Raw genomic sequence first — 24,135 nt, forward strand, 5'->3', positions numbered from 1 at the left:
AATACAGGAAAACAAATAGGTGTTTAAATACTAATAGTTGAATATCAGCATTATGCTTCTATTGCTTATTCATAAACAAAAACAGAACTACAATTTTTATGGTTCTCCATTCCCTTCTGTTTAGGGGGGATTAAGTTATTGATAAGTAGACAGCACGAGGGAAAGTCCCTGGGCAAAAATTAGGCAACTTAATAGTGGCTCAGTCTTATAAGAATTTGCCAGATTTACAAACAATTCTTCATTTAGATTTGAATCTGCACTTGTGCCGTTTTACACCTCTCCATGGATTTTGCTTTTAACACTTGAAACCAGTTTATTGCGTCCTGAGGAGCAAGGTTATGCCCTGCAGACCTTAGTTTGAGACTTGTCCTTTTGGGTTGAGCGCACTGCCATTTGTCACTGGGATCCGTAAATAATAAAGGACGTGAAATCAACCTGTCAAAATAACCAACTGCCAAATCTTAAAAGTGTCAATTCCAAGAGAGAACATCCCTCGTGGGCTCCTTAAAAGTGTGCTGGACAAAGGCCTTCCCTGCATCTTCTGAGGATTATCCCAAATTTCGAATCACGTGTGTGAAATCAAATGAGAGACCTTATTTAGACAGATACTTCACAAGTTTCTGTTAATGGAATAAAGGCAGTTCTGTTAGGTACCTTAAGTTTTAATGCTGTTTAAAAAATTAATGTTTGCTTGTTTGTTTGTTTGTTTATTTATTTATTTATTTATTTTACCTGCATTGACTTTGTCCTGTTAGAGCCAACTAACAATATTAATTTCTTATGTCGAGGAAAATCCCTGTCCTATGTAAGGACCTCAAGTTTTTCCTGTACAGTGATGCACCTTGACGGTGTATTTTTTTTTTTTTTTTAATCAAGATGTTAGGAGGAAAGGAGCTTTTCTGTCCCCTTGTCCATGGATGGCAGTAGGTGTCTCTCCTCCTGGAGGTGGGCTGGGATTGGAATAGTTTTTTTTTTTTTTTTTTTCCCTCTTCCTTAGGAGCATAATAGTCAGATTGTCGTATTTCAAAGCTTTGGCTGGTGGTGTAAATTAAGTCTAGTAATGAAAAAGTTAGCATGAGGCAGCCTTCATGCATTTGTCTTCAAGCATATCATGCCAATCTCAAGTTGGGACTTGTTCCAGCCGGTCTTACTTAACATTCTAAAAGGGAAGTAGTACACGTTTAGTCACGAAAAAAGTGTAATGCTTTGATGAAAAGAGCAGCTGAAAAACAGGCCGTAACTTTATTATTGTTCAAATCACTGAAAGGTTAACCTGCATAATTTTTTTTTCTGCTGATTTTTTATAGCAAGTCTCCCATTTCATAAAAGCCACAGGAGACTTTATAACAATAATTATCTTGCTGCTTCATTGGAAGATCCTATTAAATGCAGGGAAGCTCTTTTAATAACATTGTTTTAGCCATTACAAACCCCAAATTTATTTTGAATACAAAACAATGTCCTGGGATATGAGTTTGTGTTTCTTGACCACTACGATGTTTAAAAAAATTTTTTTCCATTTTTTACTAGAAATGATTTTTTCTTCTAATATTATTTTTAAAGATGCAAAACCTATAGGCAAATTGAAATAATAGTGCAACTAAATTTCATCTCAATTTACACACTGTTAACATTTTTCACATATCCCTCCCCTAACTGTCCCCTCCCAGTATTTTGGGGGGACTTATTTGAAGTTGTAGTCATTGTGAGAAATGCCTTGCCCTTAACTGCTTCAGCATGTATTTCCTAAAAACAAGGATATTCTCTGACCTAGTCACAATACTGTTATCAGTCAAGATTAATTGTTGAAGGAATAATATTTTTATTTTTATTATTTATTTATTTATTTTGCAATAATATTTTTAAATATTCTGTCCGTCTTAAAATTTTGCCGTTTCCCAATAATACTCTTTTAATTTTTTTGATGTAGCATTCAGTCACTGGTCACACACTGCATTTGGTTTTACTGTCTTTGTAGACTCTTTTTCTTTAGAACAATCTCTTTCCTTTCTTGCTTTTTAAAAACGTCCCCTGGGCTTTTGAAAATGGATTTACTCTGTATTTGCTAGGATCTATTGTGTAGGATATGTAGTAGGGGGTGCCTCTACATGTTTTCTAAGCACTTTGGACATATTAGCCTGAAGTCTATATAAGAGTTTGGGATTTTGAAGTCAAATAGGGATATCTATAATCTTGTTTTGGCCATAGATCTGATTCATGGATCATGATTCACAAAGTCAGTAGATTCAAACTCCTTTTCTTTAGGATGCTGGATGACTTACTCAACTTTTCTTGGTTTTCACTGTTCTATAAAAGGAGGATTCTGTTTTGATTGTAGAATTTTATTTCATTTTTTTGAAGATTTTATTTATTTATTCATGAGAGACACGGAGAGAGAGAGAGAGACAGAGACAGAGACACAGGCAGAGGTCTCCTCGCAGGGAGCCCGATGTGGGACTGGATCCTGGGTCTCCAGGATCACACCCTGGGCTGAAGGTGGTGTTAAACCGCTGAGCCACCTGGGCTGCCCTGATTGTAGAATTTTAGATAAGAATTCCGGTAAGCTTGTTGATTTTTCAAAATATAGTCTTAAAGATACAGAAACACTCAAGGAGAGAATGTGTTTCTAAGATCTTGGAATAAAAAGTGTGTATCGTTATTGATAAGTCTTCCTAAGTCCTAGAAAGAATCCTTTACCCTATGCCTAGCTTTTTAGTGAGACTTTGACGGATACCTTACTGAGGCTTGTCTTGCCTTCTAGTTCTTTCTTCCTTGCATATGATTATGCAAGGAAGGGCCTGCTATAAAGGGCCTTATAAAGGGCCTGCTAGTCCTTTGTAATATCCAAACTCACTATAAAACTCACTATAAAAGTAGAAATCTGATAGCTCAAGGTGATCTGTCTTGAATGCCCATGTCTTTTTCATGGAGCCAGAACACGCAACAAGGATTGTAGTAAAATCTTCATCAGATCTTACTGTCCTGTCTTCAGTACACCAAAGTCACTCAAATTGTGGCTCACATCCAGTAGCTTGAGAATTTGTGCCGAGTGTAATTATTACAAACCCTTTAATGTTCCCTTGCTGAGATTGGTATCTTTAGGTCCCTATGCTTGAATTACTGTGTTTAATCTGTCATTTGAAATGATTTGTATCTATTTGGTCTGCTTTAAATAAAGCACTAAACCTTTTTCTGGTATGAGAACTTCATGTGTAATGGTTGATTAGAGGGAAGGGATGGTTTGGAGATTGAGTCTGGAGATATGCCTGCATATGACTCTTGACCTCAGATTGATACTCTCCCTTGTGCTGTGCTACTTAATCCGTGTCCTCACTTTGGGAATTTTGCCTGAGGCAGTGTCAGGCCATGACAAGAGCCTGGTAACTGTGGGGTCATAGAGACTCCAACATGGATGGATTTCAGCTCCTCCGATTCACAGCTCTCTCCCCCCACCCCCCATCTTTGGACAAATCATTAATAGAGCTGAATCTCTTTCTTCTTCTGGAAAATACGCTTGGGGATGGCTACTTTTTAATATTGTAAAGGTTAAAATAACATACCAGAAAGTTCCTGCAGTGTTTAGAACTGGTGGGTACTTAGAGAACAGTAGCTTCTGTCTCTGTCTCTCTCTTTTGCGCCCTTTCTCCCTTCTTCCCAAAGTCTGAGTGAATAAGTGAATGAATGGGGAGTCTGAATGTAAATTTGTAATGATTAGAAATTGGAAACATTTCTCAGCTTAGAAGTCAGAGCAAGGCCATGATGTTTTAGTTGCCTTTAGAAAGCTCCTAGTTTTCCTTCCATGATGAACGCATGATTACTTGAATTACTTTTATGTTCTTTCTTGACAGCTCTCCTTTCTGAAAAGGAGGAAATTAGACTAACTAGCTTATTCTAATCTGTCTGACATGGTGGGAACGTGTAAGAGCTGAGTGCAGGATATGTGGGGGGGAGAAGAGAGTTGGTCTCAGCAGGCTGACTGCCTTCAGGTTAATGCTTCATTTACTTGTAGTTCAGGCATTTTTGATGTTAGGAAATTTCAGTTACAGAGTTAAATAGAGTAAAAAAGGACAAAAAAGTGTTGCGTGATATAGTATGTCTATATGGTATAAATTTAATGCCCAAATCCAGTATTCTTAAAAATACTATAGAAATATTCAGATTCGCATTAGGTAGCATTGCTCAAGTCAAGGTGGGTACCCTGAGTACAGTCACATTCAAGCATCTCGTGTTCAAGCTGACCTTTTAAAACAAAAGTAGACATTTTAATTACCCTGCCTCGAGATGCTAACATTTGTTAATTTAAGTTTTATTACAGAATTGGCAAAAATTCACATGCTGAGTGAGGTATGGACTTTTTTTTTAAAAAAAGTTGGTTGAATGTCTGGCTCTTGGTTTCCATGCACGTCATAATCTCAGTGTCCTGGGATTGAGCCCCCTTGTGGAGCTTACCCCACCCCCTGCCATCAGGCTCCACACCCAGGAGAGAGTCTGCCTCAGGATTCTTTTCCTCTCTCCTTTCTCCTCCCCACTATTTGCTTACACATTCCTTTTAAAAAACAAAACAAAACAAAAAAACCCCGAAAACCAAACTAGTTTGCCTGGTTTCTCTAAGTCTTAAATTCAATTTCCTTTCTCTTCTGTATTCTTTTTTTCTCTTTTATGACTTTCTCTCTGTTCTCCACTCCCTTCCCTACCCTCTACCTTTTCCCTACAAATTACTTTATACTGGAATGGGGGTGGGGGTGGGCTAGGTATCAGAAACCCAGGCAATGTTAACCTCTGAAATGTTGGCCTACCCATTTTCTGGCTTAAGCTGGATTTTCTTGGTCTTGTGGTTATTCTCACCATGTGTTTGCACTTATGCTCTGTTTGCTGTTTCACATGGAGCGTATTCACTCTGCAAGGTATAGGAAGGGGCTGCTCTATCTTCTCTGTTCTTAGAATCCCTTGGATAAAGCTGAGGTAACATAACAGCTGTTGTTTTTTTCTCCTTGGGTCTCTTGTAAACTGACTTGTCCTGTATTGAAAGGTGAGACTTGCTCACAGCCTCTCACTTCCCATTACAAATTGGGTTCTATCCCCACCTTCTCCTCAGTGTTTCCACCGAATTCATACTTGTAGATTCAACACATTTGACCTTTCTAGAGTGTTGAATTTTGTAGACTATTACTTCCTCTTTAGTTCCTGGTAAACCAAGTCTCCTGTTGCTCCTTTTAATTTAGCCCCTACTTTACGCCCTTAAGCTCCCCTTTCCAGCCATCTCTTCTAATCTGTCCTGTCCATGACACGGGTGACTTGGCCTCTGTGGTGCTCAGCTCATTCCTTCTTCTCTTGTCTCAGAAAAGATTATCCCTTAGCCATCTAATCTAGCCCTGTCTTCAGAGCCTTTGATGCATATTTTGTCTCCACTGGCTAGATTTATTGACCCAAATCTCTGAGACTTTAAATTCATCATACCCAGAATTTGCTTCTTGGCCTTCCTTTATGATCCAGCACACCACTTAGTCAAACAATCTTCAGAGCAATGAATCTCTTTTGGAAGGGGGTAGGATGGGGAATATGGACCCCTCTGAAAATACATTTTGCATATTAATTACATACAACATAATTTTACAAATAATCCCCTTGTCTCTGGGGGTCTTGGACTCAAAACCTCTTCCTCTGAATATGTCTATAAGGTCCATGTTAGTTTTTTTGGCCCTTGGCTCTTGCCTGCCTATATAAACTTCTCTAATTGATCTCCTATCCTCAGTGGCTCTTTCTTCCATCCATAATCATAATCATCCTATTACTGACAAATTGATTTTCCTGAAGCACAAGCCAAGAACATGTAATTCTTCATTTCAGAAACCTTTCATGGCTCATGGAGAAGTCTACCCAGTCCACACAGCATCCAAGAGTTCTGCTGTAGGGTCCCATCCTCCATTCCCAGGCTCATCTTCTCCATTCACGTGCCCCAGCCTCTGGCCCCCGTGGCCCCTTGTGCTCCAGCCTTAGCTCTGTCCCCACTCCTAGCCGAGCCTTTCTCCAAACTGCTTATGGCCTGGCAGCGTCCCCTTTTGCATACTCTGTAGCCTTCTTCCAGGTCCAGCTCCCGTTGTCCTCGCCTGCACGCGCATCCTCATTTTCTCCATTTGGAGTTAGCTACCTTTTCCTCTCAGTTTTTTATGGTGAGTTCGTTATGTCTCGCATACTGTTTCCACAATTGGATTCGTTGTGGGATGCGTGCCTCACCATTGTGCGCTTCTGGGGAGGTGGAGGGCCCTGCGCCGAAGGCCTGACTCCCCCAGGGAACCTGGGAGCCCACTCATTGGGATCGATCTTCTCTCACAAGATCTCGAGTGCTGCAGGGACTCTTAGTGACTCTTGGGGTCTAACTACTCAAACCCCTGAGATTGCAGACTCGTTTGTGTTGAGACCTCTCCCTTCCTCTTCAGGAGCCACTTCCTTGCTATCTTCACCACTGGGTATGATGTCAACCCTTGAGGAAATTGTCCTGATGGTGTAGCAGAGCCATTGAGGCATTGGGCCTGAGGCCACCTGCCTGGGTTTTAGCCCCAGCCCTTCCCAGCTTGCTGGCACGTCCTGCACACCATGGCAAAGGGATCTTTCTGCTTGTGTCTCAGTTTTCTTTTTACGTTGCCCTCAACAGGAAGCTCTGTGGTATGTATCTCAGAAGGTTGAAGTGAGAAATAGAAAGGTGATAGTCCTTGTAGAGCACACAGCATGGCACCTGGCACATAGCAAGCGTCCAGTAATGACTGTGGGCTGCCTCTCTGAGGTCCTGGAAGGTTCTCATTCACTTCGAGGTCAGAGCTAATTACCTGGCAGCACCTGGGCTAGTTAAGGCCCACACATGCATGTTTTGTTTTTGTGGCGTTAGGGAGTGTGGAGGTGGCTACGGAAGTTTTGAAAAGAGCAGGAAATAAAGGAGACTGGATTTATGATTTCCCATGAGAACATTAGAATATCTGAGGTTGTAAATAATAGTGGTGAAGAATATGGGCTCAGAAGCTAGTCTGAGTTACAGCCCTAGACCTGCTGTGTATATGCTGTGTGATCTCCGTGCAAGTTGCTTAAGTTCTCCGTTTCTCAACATCTTTATCTCTAAGATGGAGATCACAATAGCACTTCATTGGCTTCCTGGGATTAAGTGGAACAATCTATTGAAAGCTCTTGGTACACTTGCCTAATATTTAGTGACTAGTAAGTCCTGCGTGCTGCTTTGGTCGTCATCAACTTCTTCTGCTGTTGCTACTAGCCAGCAACCTTGGGCCCTTAATCCCCCCTGTGCAAACAGTTGGCACAGAGTAGTAGAAGCCCCCGTAAGTTGGGCATGAACTTTCCAGGTAGCCACGTCCTCACCATCGTCTGTCACCTTACATCTGCCCTGTTCCCTGAGTAACAATTTTGTCTGCCTCCTGTTGATAGATTCCACTCCTGTGCATTCATGTCCAAGAAAGCTGTCCTGGGAACCAACCTTTAAGTCCATACGAACCTCAGGGAACGTTTATTACAGTAGTTCTTAATGTGTGGTCCAGAACCATAGCATCAGTATCCTCTGGCAACCTGTTCTCAGGCCTCACCCCGGACCTCCTGAATCAGAAACTCTGGGAGTGGGCCTAGCAATCTGTGTCGTAGCTGTGTCGTAAGAATCCCTCTGGCTTATCCTGATACCTGCTACAGTTTGAGGACTACTGATTTAACACGTGTTCTATAGCTGTATTGCTTACATCCAGTAAAAACAGTTATATTTAACTTTTTACAAAAACCCTTATTTGTGTTGTGAGCTCACACAGATTATATTAAAGCTAACTTTCTCCCCCCGCCCCCTTTTGCTCTCTTGTTTCTATCATTAATGGCGATGCTCTAGTATCTCATTCTAGAAGTCTTGTAGGATTTAGGATTGGTGATTGCTAATTTGCGAAATTCTTTTCAAATAGCTGCTTTGCACTCTGTAAATGTGATTTTAAGGTTCTCTAATATGCCCACTCTCTAAGTTCTTCATAGATTATTTCACTCTGCACATCACGTACTCAGCCTTTGACTATAATGTTACTATAATAGAATTAAATGTTTGTATTTAGGGAGGGCATAATTTTTGAAATTTTATCTTGAAAGATCTTTTTTGTTTGTTTGTTTTTACAGATTTTATTTATTGGAGTCAGAGAGGGTGCTCGCAGGGGGAGGGGCAGAAGGAGAAGCAGACTCCTCGCTGAGGAGGGAGCCAGACATGGGGCTTGATTCCAGGACCCTGAGATTATGACCTGAGAGCTGAAGGCAGATACTTACCGACTAAGCCACCCAGGTGCCCCTTGAAGGATCTTTTTTTAAAAAAATTGTATTATTGGGGCCCCTGCGTGGCTCAGTGGTTGAGCGTCTGCCTTCGGCCCAGGGCGTGATCCTGGGGACCCGGGATCGAGTCCCACGTCGGGCTCCCTGCATGGAGCTTACTTCTCCCTCTGCCTGTGTCTCTCCTCTCTCTCTCTGTGTCTCATGAATAAATAAATAAAATCTTTAAAAAAATTGTATTATCAAGATGTAGTTACTTACAATACAGTATTAGAGTCTACATCGCCTTATTTAAAGGCGATGTGGATTTAGTGACATCTCTAATGGTTACCATGATTTCATTCCTTTAGAAAACAAAAATCAGACATTGAGTGTTTTCTAGAAGAGTTTTGGACAGTATAATATGCTGCAGTTACAAATTTTACTTAATTAACTAAAACCAACAGCACACAGCTAAAGCATTTTGTATCTATAGCTTTAAAACTGAAATGTTGATAGACATTAGCCCCAAAGCTGTACATGTACTGTTTAGTAATCCTGCTTTCTTCATGTTCATTTACTAGCAAACCCAAGAATACCCCCACTTCCCAGGCTCCTGGGTACATGTTATAGGAAGTCAGCCAAAAAGAGCTTGAGTTTTTCATAAATTTATCTCATCTGTTGAAAATAAAAATATCAGTGAGAATTGGCTTCCCCTTTGCTTTTCTAGTATGTAAAAATAAAAGCAGTCTGGATTATTTTACCAAATATTTATTGATTGCACAACGAGACAATCTCTGCTCTCAAAAATACACATAAATTATCAAAAGTGTAGATACATGTGTGGGCAAGTAATTACAAAGCAATGTAAATACAATAATTGAGGGGTGGCGACAGACTGATGAGGTGGTGATGGGGCTTGACATGGTGGTGGGAGATCAGCCAGTTGAGATTTCATAGACCAAGTGATGGCACCTTAGGGTTTCATGGATGGGTAAGAGTTTTGCTCGTGGGTCAGGGGGAAATTAATGTGTGCGGTGAGTGGCACCGGAGCACAAAGGAGCAAGGCATGTTCTGACAGTTACAAATGTACCTAAGAGTGGAACGTTCCAGGAATGGAAGAGCAGTTAGGAGACAAGGCCAAAAAGGTGGGCAAGTTCCAGGGCCTTCAGGGCCTTTGAGAACGTAAGAAGCCTGGGTTTCACCTTATAGTGATCATGTTGCAGCCAGAGGCACATTTACCGATCATGACTATTACTTTGTACATTTTCTCTAGAAGATCTAAATCTGTGTCCACAATCCTAGAGAGCCACATTTTAGGTTTTTTGTTTTGTTTTGTTTTGTTTTGTTTTTAGCACAGAGGGATTCAGGAAGAAATGTGGAGGGAGGTAAGTACGCACAGGTTACCAGTCCTTTGCAAAATTTCCCTAGGATGGATGCTATTGATCTTGTGTCAGCAGTTCCCTCTCTAAATGTTCCAAGAATGACACAACAATGACATATTCTATTTCAAACATTTGCAATCGATGGTCTGCAGGGAGTAATGTGGGAGGTACCAAGAAAACATGACCTGTTTTCCATCCTTAAAACATGTTCTCTTTCTTATAGAATCCTCGCCATCTTTTGGGAATGGGGTCAGGAAGGTTGCAGACTAGCGAAGGGACGTCTGCCATGAGGGCCCCAACACACACCCAAACAGTGGGAGAAGTAGTTATTTTCAGAGAGAAAAGAGGTTGTGGCCTCGGAAGGCCTTGCTGAGGAGGTGGCATGTTCAACCACCGTTATAGTATTTGCCGGGTAGAGGGAGAATTCCAAAGAAGATCAGTCCTGGGTTCTTGCCTTTAAATTGTACACACTTAAGACCTTTGCAAAGGACTACAGTGTGACATCTTACGTGGCTTAATAATGGTCTCATGCCTCGTATGGAGTACTGAAGTCATTTCAGTGCTCTTGAGTCTGGAAGAGGCTCTGTACAGGGAGAAACTCCTTCACCCAGGCTTTCTCAGGGTTTTATGGCCTATTTCAACTCCTCAGATGCTTCATATCTCCATCCCTTTCAGCCATGAGCCTCAGCTTTCATATCAATGGATTTTTGAGATTTTTTGTTTTGCTTTTACACAGCAAGTATTAATTGTTGTCAGACACGAAAGCGGTAGTGTTGTTTGAATTATGTATGTGAAAGAATGGGAAGAGGGTGTTTTGCAAGGGAGGGTCCTAGTAATTCACATTTATCTATAATGTTTTGCAAAATCTTAAGTGAATGTTCTCTAAAAGATGCCCTCTTGTGGCCACTTGCATTCAGCTGGATTCTCTGACTAATGCTTCATTCTGCTCGTAAATCAATCAGTCTATGTGACTGATTTATTCAGATCAGGGAATTCAAATTTATCATATAATCCTTTCTATAAACCAGGGGAATAAAATGGAAGAAAGCATTTGTCCCATCCATTTCTCTCTCATTGTTTAAACTTGATTTCCAAGTTTAATTATCTTTTGAAGTCTTAACCCTTACATACAAGGTACCCATGCTAAAATTCTCATCAACTTAGCGTTATATTGTCTGTCTGAATAGTATGATTTTCTTGGGATGATGCTGTGGTTATTCTCCCTCTCAGACACGGTAGCCTTTCTGTGAATTTTTTACATAAGAATATGTATATTAAGGGGTCCATGCAAATGTTAGTTGCTGCCAAAAAGAGAGTTGTTTCTTTGACTAGAAACAGCAGGTTTTGCAACCTGCATTCAGTCTTACTGTTGGTTTGACTGTGAGTATATGGAACTCGGGCAAAATGAAACGGAGCGAAACACACAAAGAATACAGCCACGACAACAAATACTTTACCTTCCAGCTTTGTGTTGTGTTTGCGGTCCTTACTTCTGGTCTTTCTATAAGAGTCATATACCTTTTTTGCAATCACTACGTAAAACAGAAGCATTAGAACGAAGACAGTCCAGAAAATGAACTGGCATATATAGTTCACCACTCCATGCCATTTCAGCCCCAGGGGACCCTTCAAGGAGGCACACTTTTTCACAGATGAGGGCGTCGCTTCCTTGTTGCTCAAGATGATGTTTGGCAGAGAGATGAGGAACAAAAGGAGCCAGACAAGGGCCGAGGCCGTTTTTGCAAAAACCGGTTTTTGTACAAAAAATTTTCCAAAAGGCCTGATGATCTTGAGGAATCTGTCAAAGGCGATGAAGCCCAGCAGTATGATGCCCACGTACATGGTCTCGTAGAAGATGACAGCCGAGAAACGACACACGAAGGCTCTGAGTTGCCAGGGTCCAAGGTGGGAGTCAGAGAGGATTTTAAATGGAAGCATGAGCGTCATTACCAGGTCGGCCACCAAGGTGTTTTTGAGGTAGACAATGAAGGTGGAGGAGCTGGGGATGTGCAGGAACACCCACAGCGCCAGAGTGTTCAACAGGATGCCGGTGAAGAACACAACCGTGTAGACGGCCGGGAACACCAGCTGTGCTATCCGCGTGTCCCTGGGGCACCGCTCCGACCCGTTGACGCCCTTGACCCCCGTGGTGTTCATGGTGTCCAGTGTCAGCTGCTGCAAACACACACACACACACACACACAGAAGCAAGAAGTAGTTCATGATCGCAAAGGGCTGCTTTTAAAAACAGGCTTCAGGTGTGTAGTGTGTTAACCCCCCACCTTCATTCATCACATTCAGTGAACCAGCTGAAATGGCACAGGTTGTTTGTAGCCTAAATTTTTCTTTCTAAATTTTTGGTCCTTGTAACAGTACCATGACTTTTACACCCTTATGAAACCCAAATAACAGGTTCTGTCTCTTTCATAAGTGCTACTTTTAACATGGCAGTGAAATAAGACCCATTTAAGAAGTAATACTTCACGTCAGGTTGCTGCACACTGTATCATTCCTTATGCTCATAATCTATGGTTTCTAGAATATCTGCCTTAAAGCGTGGTGCCCTCCCCTCCCCCGTGAACATGGTCTATCTTTGATAAGCAAGCCCACTCGTAATAAAAGTTGAAATTCACCTTTGTTTGGGAGGATCCTGAGCTCAGTGTCTTCTGATTGAGGCAGTCATTTAGTTTAGTCCACGAAGAGCCTGTGAAGCAAGTATTGTTCTGCTTTCTTATACTGAATTTCCTTCCTCATTTTCACGTGTGTAATGTGATCAATTAGAACATCTTCATATTCAAATCTTTGCAGATTTTCTAATAAGAAGCCTCTTTTATCTCAAATTTAGGTGCTGTTAATCTGTGACTTGAATGAATTAGCTTAGTAGCAGTTATCTTTGTATTTTCTCATCTGATAACTCATTGTGGCAGTTTATCTTTTCTGTATGCACAGTCATTGCAATTTTTGAGTGCCTCTTGTGTATGATAATAGGTGGCAGAAAAATAAAGAAATTAGCCCCCAAATTGCAACCACATAGGAGAGTAAGAGTTGACTCTAAAATCAGAGTCCCCATCTGCACCGTTGTAGACTGCTTTTTCCGGGAATTTGCGTTCAGAAGGATGATCTTTTTATTTTTACGTTCATCTTAGTCTTTAGGGGTCTCTATCTCAGGAAGATAGGCTGACATATTTTCTAAGAGTTCAGGGCTGTTAGACCCAGATTTGAGGGATTAGCATCCTAGATGCAACAATTATTGGGTGCTAGGTCGTAGACAAGTGATTTAATGGCTCTCTGCCTCAGTTTCCTCATCTGTGTAACGGAATTAAGGTCAGTACATTACATCATAGCATTATTGAGAACATAGAACGAGTGTCTAGAATAGTGCTGGGTATATATGGAGTGCGAAAACACATCTCGCCCCTTGCCGCAGTGGTGAGTGAACTGCAGGTTTAAATGAGATAATTTCCCCCGTTAGAGACCCTTTTGGAAGCCTCTCTGTATTCCATGTTGTACGCAAAGTGCCAAAGACTCAAGGAATTCCATCAGTCAGCTTTGGGCCCAATCCTGTAAAAACGTGTCCTATCAAACTCTTCAAGTTCGAAAGAGCGCAGTTGCCGCATTGTGTGAGGACAGCTGCCCATGGATAGAGTCCTTTTCCCCAGGTAGGTAAAGGCAAAGGGGAAATTAGGAGACCTTGTGAGGGGAATGTGGAGTTCTCCATGGTGAGTTTCACTTCACAGTTTTTACGGAACGTTTCACCACAGAGTCTGACCAGGCTGTGGGGTTAGGTTGATGGACAATCTTGGGTTGACTTGGTTTGGGACTTTGAGAAGAAAACTTTTCATGTCCCACTGGATGTTTTCAGACATGAGGCAGTAGGATGCCTGACAGTTTTACTGGAACTACCCCATATGGCACAGTTTTTAAAAGAAATGTATATTTGACTCAGAATAAATTCTTTCTTGGAACTACAGATGCTGGATTTCATTAATGTGATGCAACAGAATTTAAACATCTTTTTGCTTGCCTCAGTAGAGGAAAAATACCAAACTATTTTTACCTTTCAAGTAGAAGTATTTGACCTACATAATCAAGTATGAATTTCCTGAAATCTCCAAAACCATTATCTCGATAGAGGTTTTGGAATAGTTTCAGTTCAAATAAGGAAATGCTGTACAAGATAATTTCATAACGTGAAAACTGGAAATCACTTTTTGGTCAACTTTCAAAATGTCCAAGTGTGGGAAACTTTCAAAAGAGGAACTGACCTACCGGTGCCCATTTCTAAACTAATGGAAGTGGATTCTTTCAAATGTAGCAAGTTTCCAAATGTTTGGGCATGCTGAATATCCAACAGGCCACACGTTCCTGTTTGTCCATATGCTTAACATGTATTCTTGGCCTTCCTTTGGTTCATAGCAATGCTAATTCCGTGTGTTTGGGGGTAGTGGGAGGGAGAGTCTCTTGCCTTCGTTGGCATGCCTGAGAGCCTGCCTAGCAGAGCAAGCGGTTAGGAGCACTGTCTCGGGAGCCAGAGTGCCTGGCTTCCATTTCTTATTGCAGCTCTTAACTTTTCTTGTGACCTTGTGCAAGTTCTTTATGTTTTCTATGTCACTGTTGCCTCCGCCTTACAATGAAAATACATATCAGTATCTGCTTTGTTGGGTTGTTAAGGAAATGAAATGAGTGGAGCTTCACCACGTGCAGAGACTAATGCATGTCTCATGGTAGGTATTAGTATGTCCCTTGTTAAATGAAGTTAAAAGAAAAGTGGAATATCATGGGTACTTTTGGAGATAGCTCACAAAAGACAGGTGGGGGGGGGGGATGAAAGCTGAAATAAAACATCCCAGGGATTAGAAGCTTGCCAGTCGGGAATAAACTGAATTTTAAATCCCATGGATAGTCACTTGATCTTAGCCAAAAGGGGCCAAGAAGCAATAAATCCTATATATAGTTAAAACCAATAAAGTCAATATAGCTAGTGATGATACTACTCTAAGTGATACTATGATCTTATTTCTTTCTTAACAAAAATCCTCAGAGATCGATCCCATTTTACAGATAAGAAAGTTGAGGCACAGTAGTTACGCAGTTTGGCAAAATTGTGCACCCCAAGCCCACTTTAAACCCACACAGTCTGGTTCAGAGGCTGTACTCAGAGCGTGCCTCACGCTCCCAACTGTCAGAAACCACAAATAGGGTGACCTGGAATTGTTTAGTAGATTCTAGAGTATTTGAGCTGGGTATTCCTGATTGATGAGTGAGAAGTAGCTATCAACTTTAAAGTTTAGTGGATTTGTGAAACTTCCTTAAGACGAAGTATGTGGTTGAAAACATAAATTGGTACCAAGTGGTATGATCCAGAGAGAATGAAAGGACATACACTGAATGCTTATGGATATTAGAAGCCTGCCAAATGCCAGTAAATCATTTTTCCATTTGTAGTCTCTTTTGGGATTTTCCTTTGGATCGGTGTTAACAGTCTAAAGGTTCCTGTTGATGTGGCTAACCAGTACCATCTAAACAATATGAGGAAGTGTTTGTTTTCATTTGGAATGAAAGTCATAGTAGGAACTACAAAAAGAACCTTTTACTTCTCATCAGATCATACATAGGATGGTACTTTCTCAGATGATATGAAAAATTTTTTTTTTGAAATTGTTATAAAAATTCCACACGGGACTAACTGCAAGTGGAAAAAATAAAGTAAGTTTTGTTGTTTAACATTAAATGTAGAAGTATCTATAAATAGAACCGGTATTAGAAAATCTCTACATATAACTGGAAGGAGGCAATAAATTCATACTATTGCCTGAAACATATAAATATCTAGTTTCATCTTTTTATTATAAAAGGAAAGCAAGTTTGAAGAATTCGAATATAAGCATGTGTGTAGTAGAAAGTTAATCCCCCTCTTGCATATGCATACCAGTGTGTGCATATATATATATTTACATTTATTGCCATATCAGATCTTTGTTTCCTTTTCATGTTAGTCCATGAAGATATGCTAATTTTTTTAAAAAGTTATGCTATATAAAGTTATGCTATATATATTTTTTAAAGTTATGCTATATAAAGTTATCATAGTTTGGTTAAGCCATTAGTGACTGGCATTTCAATTTTTTTTTCTTCCGAATTTTTCTCCATTAAAAACAGTACTATAGGACACATATATCCATCTATCTTTGTGTAGTTGTTTCAACATATTTGCAGAAAATTTCCTAGAAGTGGGATTGCTGGACCAAAGCTGTGCATCAGAATGTTGAATGGTATTTTCAAGTAGCTTTCCAGAACACTTGTACCAATTTACAGTCTCACAGAGTGGGATTCTTCCAACACTGTCATAAAAATCTTTTAGGGACACCTGGGTGATTCAGTTAAGGGTCTGCTTTCTCCTTAGGTTATGATCCATGATCCCAGAATCCTGGGATCCCGTCAGGCTTCCCTGATCAGCATCTGCTTCTCCCTCTCCCTCTCCCTCTGCCCCTTGCCTTCTCTCCCTCCACTGCTTGTGCTCTCTCTCTCTCTCAAATAAATAAAATCTATTAAAAAAAATCTTTTAAAGCAATTCTAAACTTGCAGGTGAAAAAAAAATCCATGTAATGTAAATGTATTTGCTTATTAGAGTATATATTTTTCATATTTTTATTGCCCATTTGTATTTCTCCTGGAAACTGATTTTTTTTACGTCCTTTTCCCATTAAAAAATAAAATCAGGCTGTTTCTCTTTATTTACTGACTTGTGTGTTTCTACATATTTAATTCCAACTGGTATCCGTGTAATCTGACTTCGGGTATTAGCATTCAGCAGTGATCACCTAGTGCAGACACCGGAATCTGTAGTTGTTTTCTGTGCAAAGCTGCTGAAACAACTAGATGCATGAATAGAGGGTTCTCTTTATGTATATTTTCTCCTTGTTTTTAGAGTTCTAGTTCATGGTTAGTCAGTCAATCTTCTTTTCTAAAGAGCCACTTAGTAAATATTTAGGTTTTGCTGCCATACAGTCTTCATCACAATACAACTACTCAACCCAGTTGTTGTAGCAAGAAACCAACCATGGATTAAAACTGGGTGGATGTGGTTGTGTTCTAATAAACCTACTATGGACCCGAAACTTGAATTTCATATGACTTTTATACAGCATGAAATTTTCTTCTAATGTTTTTCCTGTTGATATTTGAAAATGTGAAAACCATTCTTAGGTTGCAGGCTATAAAAAACGGGGTGGACTAGGTTTGGCTTGTAGGCTATTGTTTGTCACACCTGCTTTAGACCGTTTCTATAAAAAGCCACATTGAAAAACTGCCACTAACCTGCAGACTTAGGACTTCTTAGCTACTAAGACTATTGTAGACCTGAGTCTATGAAATTTGGCTTCACTTTCTTTTAAGTTATTATGAAATCTGAGATTTATTGTGTATATTAAATTTCCTAAACCTGGAAACGTGAGTACTCTGTGTAAATACTGGTGTCTCAATCTGTCTTGAATGGATTCAAGTTGATGTTTGATACAGGAGTGTATGCTGTCTCACATCGTTGAATAAGGAATTCCCAACCAAGTGTGATTTAGGGTTTAATGTAAATTTTTCATATTATTTTTAAAAACAGGCAATTCCAGACACTTTACAGTTATTTTACAAAAACACTATATTACCATTAGCGCTTCTGGTTTTTCCTTTCTCTTGTGGAAATCATCCATTCCATGGATTTAGTTTAACCCTAAGGGAAAGATTATTTGGGAAGGTCTTTGCCCACTCTGCAGTCTTCCAGCAATTCATGTGGTCATGGCACTGTTGTGTCTGTTTTAACCAACTCTTTACCCCCTGACTCAGAAGTGCTGAGGGTGGATCTGACCTTCATTTTTCCCATATGCTTTTTGGTTTGGGGGAGTATATAATTAAATTAAGGGATCCCTGTTTCACTATTACCTTTATATAATTTTTTTTTTGATGCTTGCACACAGACAAATACAGTAATTCAAACTGTAGTGTCCTTTTGTTTCCACCTACTCCACTTGAGTAGGTGCCTTTGCTCTGAACGTACATTTTTTTTTACAAGATTTTATTTATTTATTTATTCATGAGAGAGAGAGAGAGAGAGAGAGGCAGAGAATGGTATTAGAATGTCATAAAAATAACTTTTAGTAACTTTGTTGTTTTTGTTCTTTTTATTGGAAATGTATTCTTAATCCTCTTTTAAATGAAAAATTAAAAGGCAGAGGGAGAAGCAGGCTCCATGCAGGGAGCCCGATGGACTCGATCCTGGGCCTCCTGGATCAGGCCCTTGGCTGAAGGTGGCGCTAAACCGCTGAGCCACTCAGGCTGCCCAACATACATTTTTGCTTACTTCTTTCTTCTGAGTTTTGAGTGTGTCCATCGCTGCATATGTTAAATCATTTTTGGTAGCGATTTTCAAAGTGCAGAGTAGCGGCTCAGCATTGCCTAGGGAAGTTGTGACAAATGTACATTCTTGGGCCCCAACCTAGCTCCACTGAGTCAGAAGCTCTGGGTGCACCCGTTAGCTATACTTTAATGAACCTTCCAACTTCAAGTGAAGATCAGATTAGTTGATCTCTAGTATTCTTCCACCTCCACTCTCCTGTTCTTACAGAATGTGCACGCTCATATATGAGATATTGGAGTACATTACATGAGAGTACATGGCAAGAATGTAGAATACGGATCTTTTTGGGTGCATTTCTCTTTGTGCATCTCCACGAACATCCAGTGCTTGCGTGTAGCAGAGCCAGGGAAGTAAATGCAGCCACTTGACAATAGATATCATTCAGAAAGTTAAGTGAGTTCAACATTGCGCTGACATTTATCTCAGCAGATCTTCTGGAGGAGTTAGATAAAATCGATTAATGCTGAAGTTCAGTGAACTTCCTTATACTGCAACTCACCCTTTTTATTTCCTCTCTCATCATATTTTGATATTGGTATCCATGCCTTGTATTTGAGAATCACCTCTGAGGATCATAAATAATTGAGATAAGTCAGTTTCCAAGTGTGTTATGTATTTTGTTCATATTAAAGATAGTACGGCTTGTGTAGAATCAGACATCATTTACTAATGAACTAATCATGATGTGTTAACACCATCTTCAACAGAGATTTTGTCCAATAAGGTGTCGTAAAACCATTTTGGCAGTTATCCTTTATTAATTGGGTTTGATGTTTGATGTAGGAGTATGTAAGAGGTGAGTTGTGGTATCTGATGTCTTTGAATAAAGAAATTCCAGCAAAGTGTGATTTAGAGCTTAATATACATTTTTTTTTGGTATTACACACAAATTACAAACCAATAATTACAAACATTTTAACCACTTTTCTGTTAATAGTTAAGCTTTGCAACCACATAATCACATTTGTTTTTCTTACTGAAGCAAATATTCATTAAAACCAAGTAGCACGTGGTTTTTAGAAGCTAGTTAATAAAGGTAAGTAGCAGTCATGGTATTGTACCATTAATAAAACTGTCTTCCCTAGCATTAAGGAGATATTCAGAGTTTTTTTTTTTTTTTTTTGGTATTAGAATGTCATAAAAATAACTTTTAATAACTTTGTTGTTTTTGTTCTTTTTATTGGAAATGTATTCTTAAACCTCTTTTAAATGAAAAATTAAAAATTTCAGTCCAATTATCACTTCAATTTAAATTTCTTAGACTTTTGCTGATAATGAGAAGTTTGTAGTTAATATTCTTTGTGTGTTCCATTTACATTTTTATAATGAGTATCCCAATAAAACCAGCATTTGGTTAGGGAGTAGGGTGTATATACATCTTAGTAAGCATAATTTTCAGTCAGAAGGGTTTTATATGATTTATCAGTCTTCCTTAGTTGATTATAACTTGATAGCATTGTGTTCAACATCATATTTTAAAAAATTACAATAGATACTGTATGGTCACCCATTTAGCCAGCACGTTACAAACCCTCGATTGTGTGTAGTTTGGCTTGTAACCATCATGATTAGATAGTTTGTTTTTCCTACATATCTACATGTTAGGATTCTTCTTCTAGGTAGCTTTTAGTACTGGAAAAGTAAATGAAAATTACTTCTGTTGTTTTCTGCTCCGTGTTTAGAGAGTCATTGTTAGTATTTGTACACAGTGCTTTCCTTTTGAATGTTCCAAACACTAATCAATTGAAATATTACCTTAGTTGGTTTACATTGGAGTCTCTTCACTTGGGTCACCACCATCCTGTTCTTTTTTCCTGTTTTCGTGGGATAGAGATGTTGCAGGATTCTGGCACTTTAGCATATTCATTAAGGAATTTTTGAAGGACTTGCAAAGGAAAAAGTAGATGAATGGATCCAGACATGCATTTAAAGAGGTTAACCAAAGTGTGCTCTCTTTAACATAAAATAGAGTGTTCTCAGCTGAGCAGTCAAAGACATCCCGGGTTTGGCTCAGGGTGTAGGGAATGCGTGCAAAATGGAAAGGAACAAAACAAATAAAAAATACAGCAATGATAATGAAAACTTTGATGTTTACCTTTTTCTTGGGGACTTTGCCTACGCCTCTTGTTCTCACATACGACCTGTAGAGTTCTTTTGTAATGAGTGTGTAACATACAATGACAATCAAAAAATTAATCCAGAAAATGACTTGACAGATGTAATTGACTATTTCATGCCAGACCAGACCAAACTCTGATTTGAGGAAAGAGCATTTCTTCACGTTCTTGTCTCTCGGTCTCCTGTTGGTCAGAATCATGTTGGGCAGAGAGAGTAAGAACATGAATGCCCAGATTACAACGGAGAGGATTTTAGCCCCCAAGAGGTTGTTGGGGCTGGACGTCTTAAATGGCCTGGTGGTTTTCTGGTAGCGATCAATAGTTATCAATCCTAGGAATGAAATGCTGATGTACATTGTGAAATAGAATACGACGGAGGTCACTTGACACACAAAGGTTCTCAGTGGTCCTGTTCCCAGCTTGGCATCACTGAGGATTTTGAACGGAAAAGTCAAAATCATGAGAAGATCAGAAATGACTGTGTTCTTAAGAAAAATAATAAAGTTGGATTTACTGCGGATTTGAAAGAAGATCCTCATTGCCAGGCTGTTTGTGATGAGCCCAACAAAAAACAGGACAGTGTAGAGGAGTGGGAAGAGGACCTGGGTGATTTTGTAATCTCTGGTACACAGACTGCCATTCCCAGCCACAGAGGTAAGGTTGTCCATGGCTTGTGTTTCTTCTTTGCTGCCTAGGGGAGGAGGATAAGGGATGGTTATTTGCAATCCCCCGACTGTCAATATTGCTCTTTATGTAACTTTTCTGGACCACTTTCTAAAAACTGAGGTTTCCAATCCCCGTTGTGACAGTAAGAACACAGAAAGTTGAATCTTAGAATACTTAATTGTGGCAAATAATCTATCTCCAGCAAATAAAATGGTCAGAAGTCCGTTATATGATGTTATAGATGCTTTGTATTTCTCACTTGCTAAATGTTTGCCCCTTTAAAGGATGTTTTTGAACTTAGGCAAATGCGCACAGCCTATAGAAACGGGAAGAGAAACATGTGGGTTGTGCTTTATTCCTTTCCAGCTTCATTTCCATGCCATTTAGCTCTTTTGTTTCTATTCACAGTCACTTTTCCTGCACTGTCACTATTCCTGGGCTTCATTTACTCTGATGCCATCAAAGTGTATTGAGGAGAAGTGACTGATAATTGACTGTTAGAAATTTGTATAAGATCTCTTGTGGGGAATATACTAAATAAATGCTAAACAGAAATAAAACTTTAGTTTTTAATTGGAAGATATTTCTGCCTCTATATTGCTCATCCATTCAGAAATCAGCCTCAGACTCCATCTTTAGCTTCAAATATTTTAGCCCACACATATCTCATTTTGACTTTGCACAATATATTGGAAGTTTTTACATACATTTTCTTGAATACCATTCAATTAAAAAAAAAAAAAACCTGTGAACAAATTGAAGTGCGCATCACATGGTGTTCCTCAAAATAGCCAGGGCATACTTTCCAGGTATATAGAGTATATAGTGATACTATATATTGCTAAAATAAAATACCAAAGCCATGTCTTTGTCTGGTTCCTTAGGTGATTATACCACAACCGGTGGCTGTAAAAAGAAAACTAACACTTGACTTGAATACATTATCTGGCATCTAAGTTTTGAAATTTCAGATGTAATTTGTAATGTTTTTATTTCATCAAAGGCAAATGGAATTGATCCTGTATGAATATTATTCCTACAAATAAGACATGGTGATGTTAAAAGCTTATATATCCAAATTTAAAAAAAGATCATGTGAAAGACGCATGACAAATAAAGATAACATTAAATTCCCACGTCATTTTTCACTAATCATTGAAAATAACAGATTCATGTTGTCACAATTACGACTTCAATTTCCAACATCTCCTTCCCAGTTTAACTTAAAAGTACCGATCAAAACCCAGTATTAAATTGAAGTTAAGATGGTAGACTTTAAGCTTCTTTGCTACCGCTATTTATTCTTATTTGTGCATTCTCTGATAGTTTTGCAAATTATGCATTGGGAATGCTAACTTTGCACAGACTGTATCTTACTTAATGAATATTCTTTACATCAGGAGTATCACTTCTATCTGTCTATATTTAAGTCTCACTTTCCATTAGTAAAATAACTAAGGTCACTTATATTTTTCCATGCCTTGTGCATGTGTATTTAATGAAGCAGTTAATGGTTGTCTCTAACACCGTCAATACAGGTTATATTTTAAGTTTTATTCCAAAGAAGTACATGCATTAAAATCAATTATTAAAGGTTTCCCATTCTAAGAAAAGTTGACAAACATCCATCATCACATGTAAACACATATATTTGTCAAATGCTTTTAGATATAAAGTTTACCTGGTTACTGTGTTGATTCAGGAGGATTTAAATGTATCCATTAAGTGGCATTTAATGATCCTGCAGAGTGTCATCTGGTATTTTCCTTTCAATGTCTTAGTTTAGTTGTTATAACTCTTTATGATGGAGTGTCTGCTGAGCTTTCATCAGTAAATCTTGAGTGTTCTAGAGAGAAATAGAGAGAGGAAGAGAAGACTTCACAGTCAGAAATTACCTTCCAAAGCCCTAGACTCAAAGCTGTGCAGACACTGTATTTCTGTCTGGCCCTTTTTAGGACTTCTGCTTTTATTTCCATGGGAAATGTGGGGCAGGGTGGGTAAGAATTCGTCTTTTAAGAAGCAATTTAAAATCTTGCTGCTTTTTGCTGAAGCCTGCCATAGAATTTGATGCTTTATAAGTTCTTTTGGTTATTTTCCATGCACATGATAAATCCATGTTGAGATGAAGCTTTTCGAAGTCTGCTTCCTGGAGAAGGTTGCAAGCTTGCTTTCTTAGATGATTATTTACCTGAAAACATACTGTGCTCAAGCTGGGTGATATATTGCCTTTTAACAAATAATTACATTAGATTATTTACCTAAAAACATACTGTGCTCAAGCTGGGTGATATATTGCCTTTTTAACAAATAATTATATTAACTTGAAATGTGTGCTTGTTACGGATGCTAAATCTCTTGCTCTTTGTTTTTTTCCTGGTTAATAATGTCATTATTTTAAATCTGTGTTTGATCAAGTCTTTGTACATGAAACAGTTTCCTCTCATTATAAATTTTAAGATTCCAAAATTACATTAAAAAAGAAAAACAGTTGTATGCCTTGCCAGGCTTATTATATAAAGTGTCTTTCATGCTTTTCTTAAATAGAATTTAAATATAAACAATATTTTTTGTGACCTTGCTTTTTGGTTTGGGGGGAGTATATCATTAAATTAAGGGATCCCTGTTTAACTATTTCCTATATATATATATATATTTTTTTGGGGGGGGTGCACACATACAGTATTTCAAACTATAGTGTCCTTTTGTTTCCAGTAGATCCACTTGAGTAGGTGCCTTTGCTGTGAACGTACATTTTGGTTACTTCTTTCTTTTGAGTTTTGAGTGTGTCCATCGCTGTGTATGTTAAATCACTTTCGGTAGCGATTTTCAAAGTGCAGAGCAGCGGCTCAGCATTGCCTAGAGAAGCTGTGACAAATGCACATTCTTGGGCCCCAACCTAGCTCCACTGAGTCAGAAGCTCTGAGTGCACCCATTAGCTATACTTTAACGAACCTTCCAACTTCAAGTGAAGCTCATGCACAAGTAATGTTTGATTTTGTGGATTTAAACTGACCTGAGAATTTTGTTGGCATTAAGAGTTTGTAATTAAGTTATAAGTCTGAGTAATTGTCAGCCAGACATTTCCGTCACATAATGATTCTGATCTCATAGTCATCTAGAGGTTTGATATTAAAGTTTTTAAGATTTTATTGAGAGAGAGAGAGAGAGAGAGAGAGAGAGAGAGAGAGGTGGGTGAACAAGCAGGGGAGAGCCAGTGGGAGAGAAACTCTCAAACAGACTCCATGTGGAGCGTAAAGCCAGGCATTTGGTTGATCTCATGACCTGAGCC

At 39.1% G+C, this 24,135-nt stretch overlaps 3 protein-coding genes across 13 annotated transcripts in view; 1 reads left to right on the top strand and 2 right to left on the bottom strand.

The window, feature by feature from the left end:
- MED12L (mediator complex subunit 12L) overlaps positions 1-24,135 on the top strand; it is a 323,809-nt gene that overhangs the window by 210,194 nt on the left and 89,480 nt on the right. The window lies entirely within an intron of this gene.
- On the bottom strand, positions 9,027-12,382 carry P2RY13 (purinergic receptor P2Y13). 2 transcript variants are annotated; one of them, XM_026015750.2, is made up of 2 exons: positions 12,290-12,382; positions 9,027-11,831 (listed from the first exon to the last, which is right to left on the bottom strand). In XM_026015750.2, exon 2 carries the CDS (start codon positions 11,811-11,813, stop codon positions 10,812-10,814), a length of 1,002 nt encoding a protein of 333 aa, XP_025871535.1. In that variant the 5' UTR covers positions 11,814-11,831; positions 12,290-12,382; the 3' UTR covers positions 9,027-10,811. The 2 variants fall into 2 exon arrangements, with proteins under 2 accessions (XP_025871535.1, XP_072583256.1); XM_072727155.1 differs by having other exon boundaries at positions 9,027-11,828; positions 12,290-12,358.
- The window catches only part of P2RY12 (purinergic receptor P2Y12), a 46,762-nt gene continuing 40,435 nt past the window's right edge, over positions 17,809-24,135 (bottom strand). Inside the window, exons 3-4 of one of the 3 annotated variants that reach the window (XM_072727154.1) lie at positions 22,528-22,692; positions 17,809-20,871 (exon numbers count right to left, since the gene is read on the bottom strand). In XM_072727154.1, the coding sequence (XP_072583255.1) occupies positions 19,829-20,848 (1,020 nt within the window). In that variant the 5' untranslated portion in view covers positions 20,849-20,871; positions 22,528-22,692 and the 3' untranslated portion in view covers positions 17,809-19,828. Of the gene's footprint in view, positions 20,872-22,527; positions 22,790-24,135 lie in introns of those variants that run through there. The other 2 variants (XM_026015747.2, XR_011995309.1) reach the window with 2 other exon arrangements.

Source organism: Vulpes vulpes, chromosome 11 (genome assembly GCF_048418805.1).
Source record: "Vulpes vulpes isolate BD-2025 chromosome 11, VulVul3, whole genome shotgun sequence".
In the NCBI taxonomy this organism is placed as follows: Eukaryota; Metazoa; Chordata; class Mammalia; order Carnivora; family Canidae; genus Vulpes; species Vulpes vulpes.

Bases quoted from the DNA above. Each gene is read 5' to 3' on its own strand.
- P2RY13 (XM_026015750.2), bottom strand. From the start codon at position 11,813: ATGAACACCACGGGGGTCAAGGGCGTCAACGGGTCGGAGCGGTGCCCC.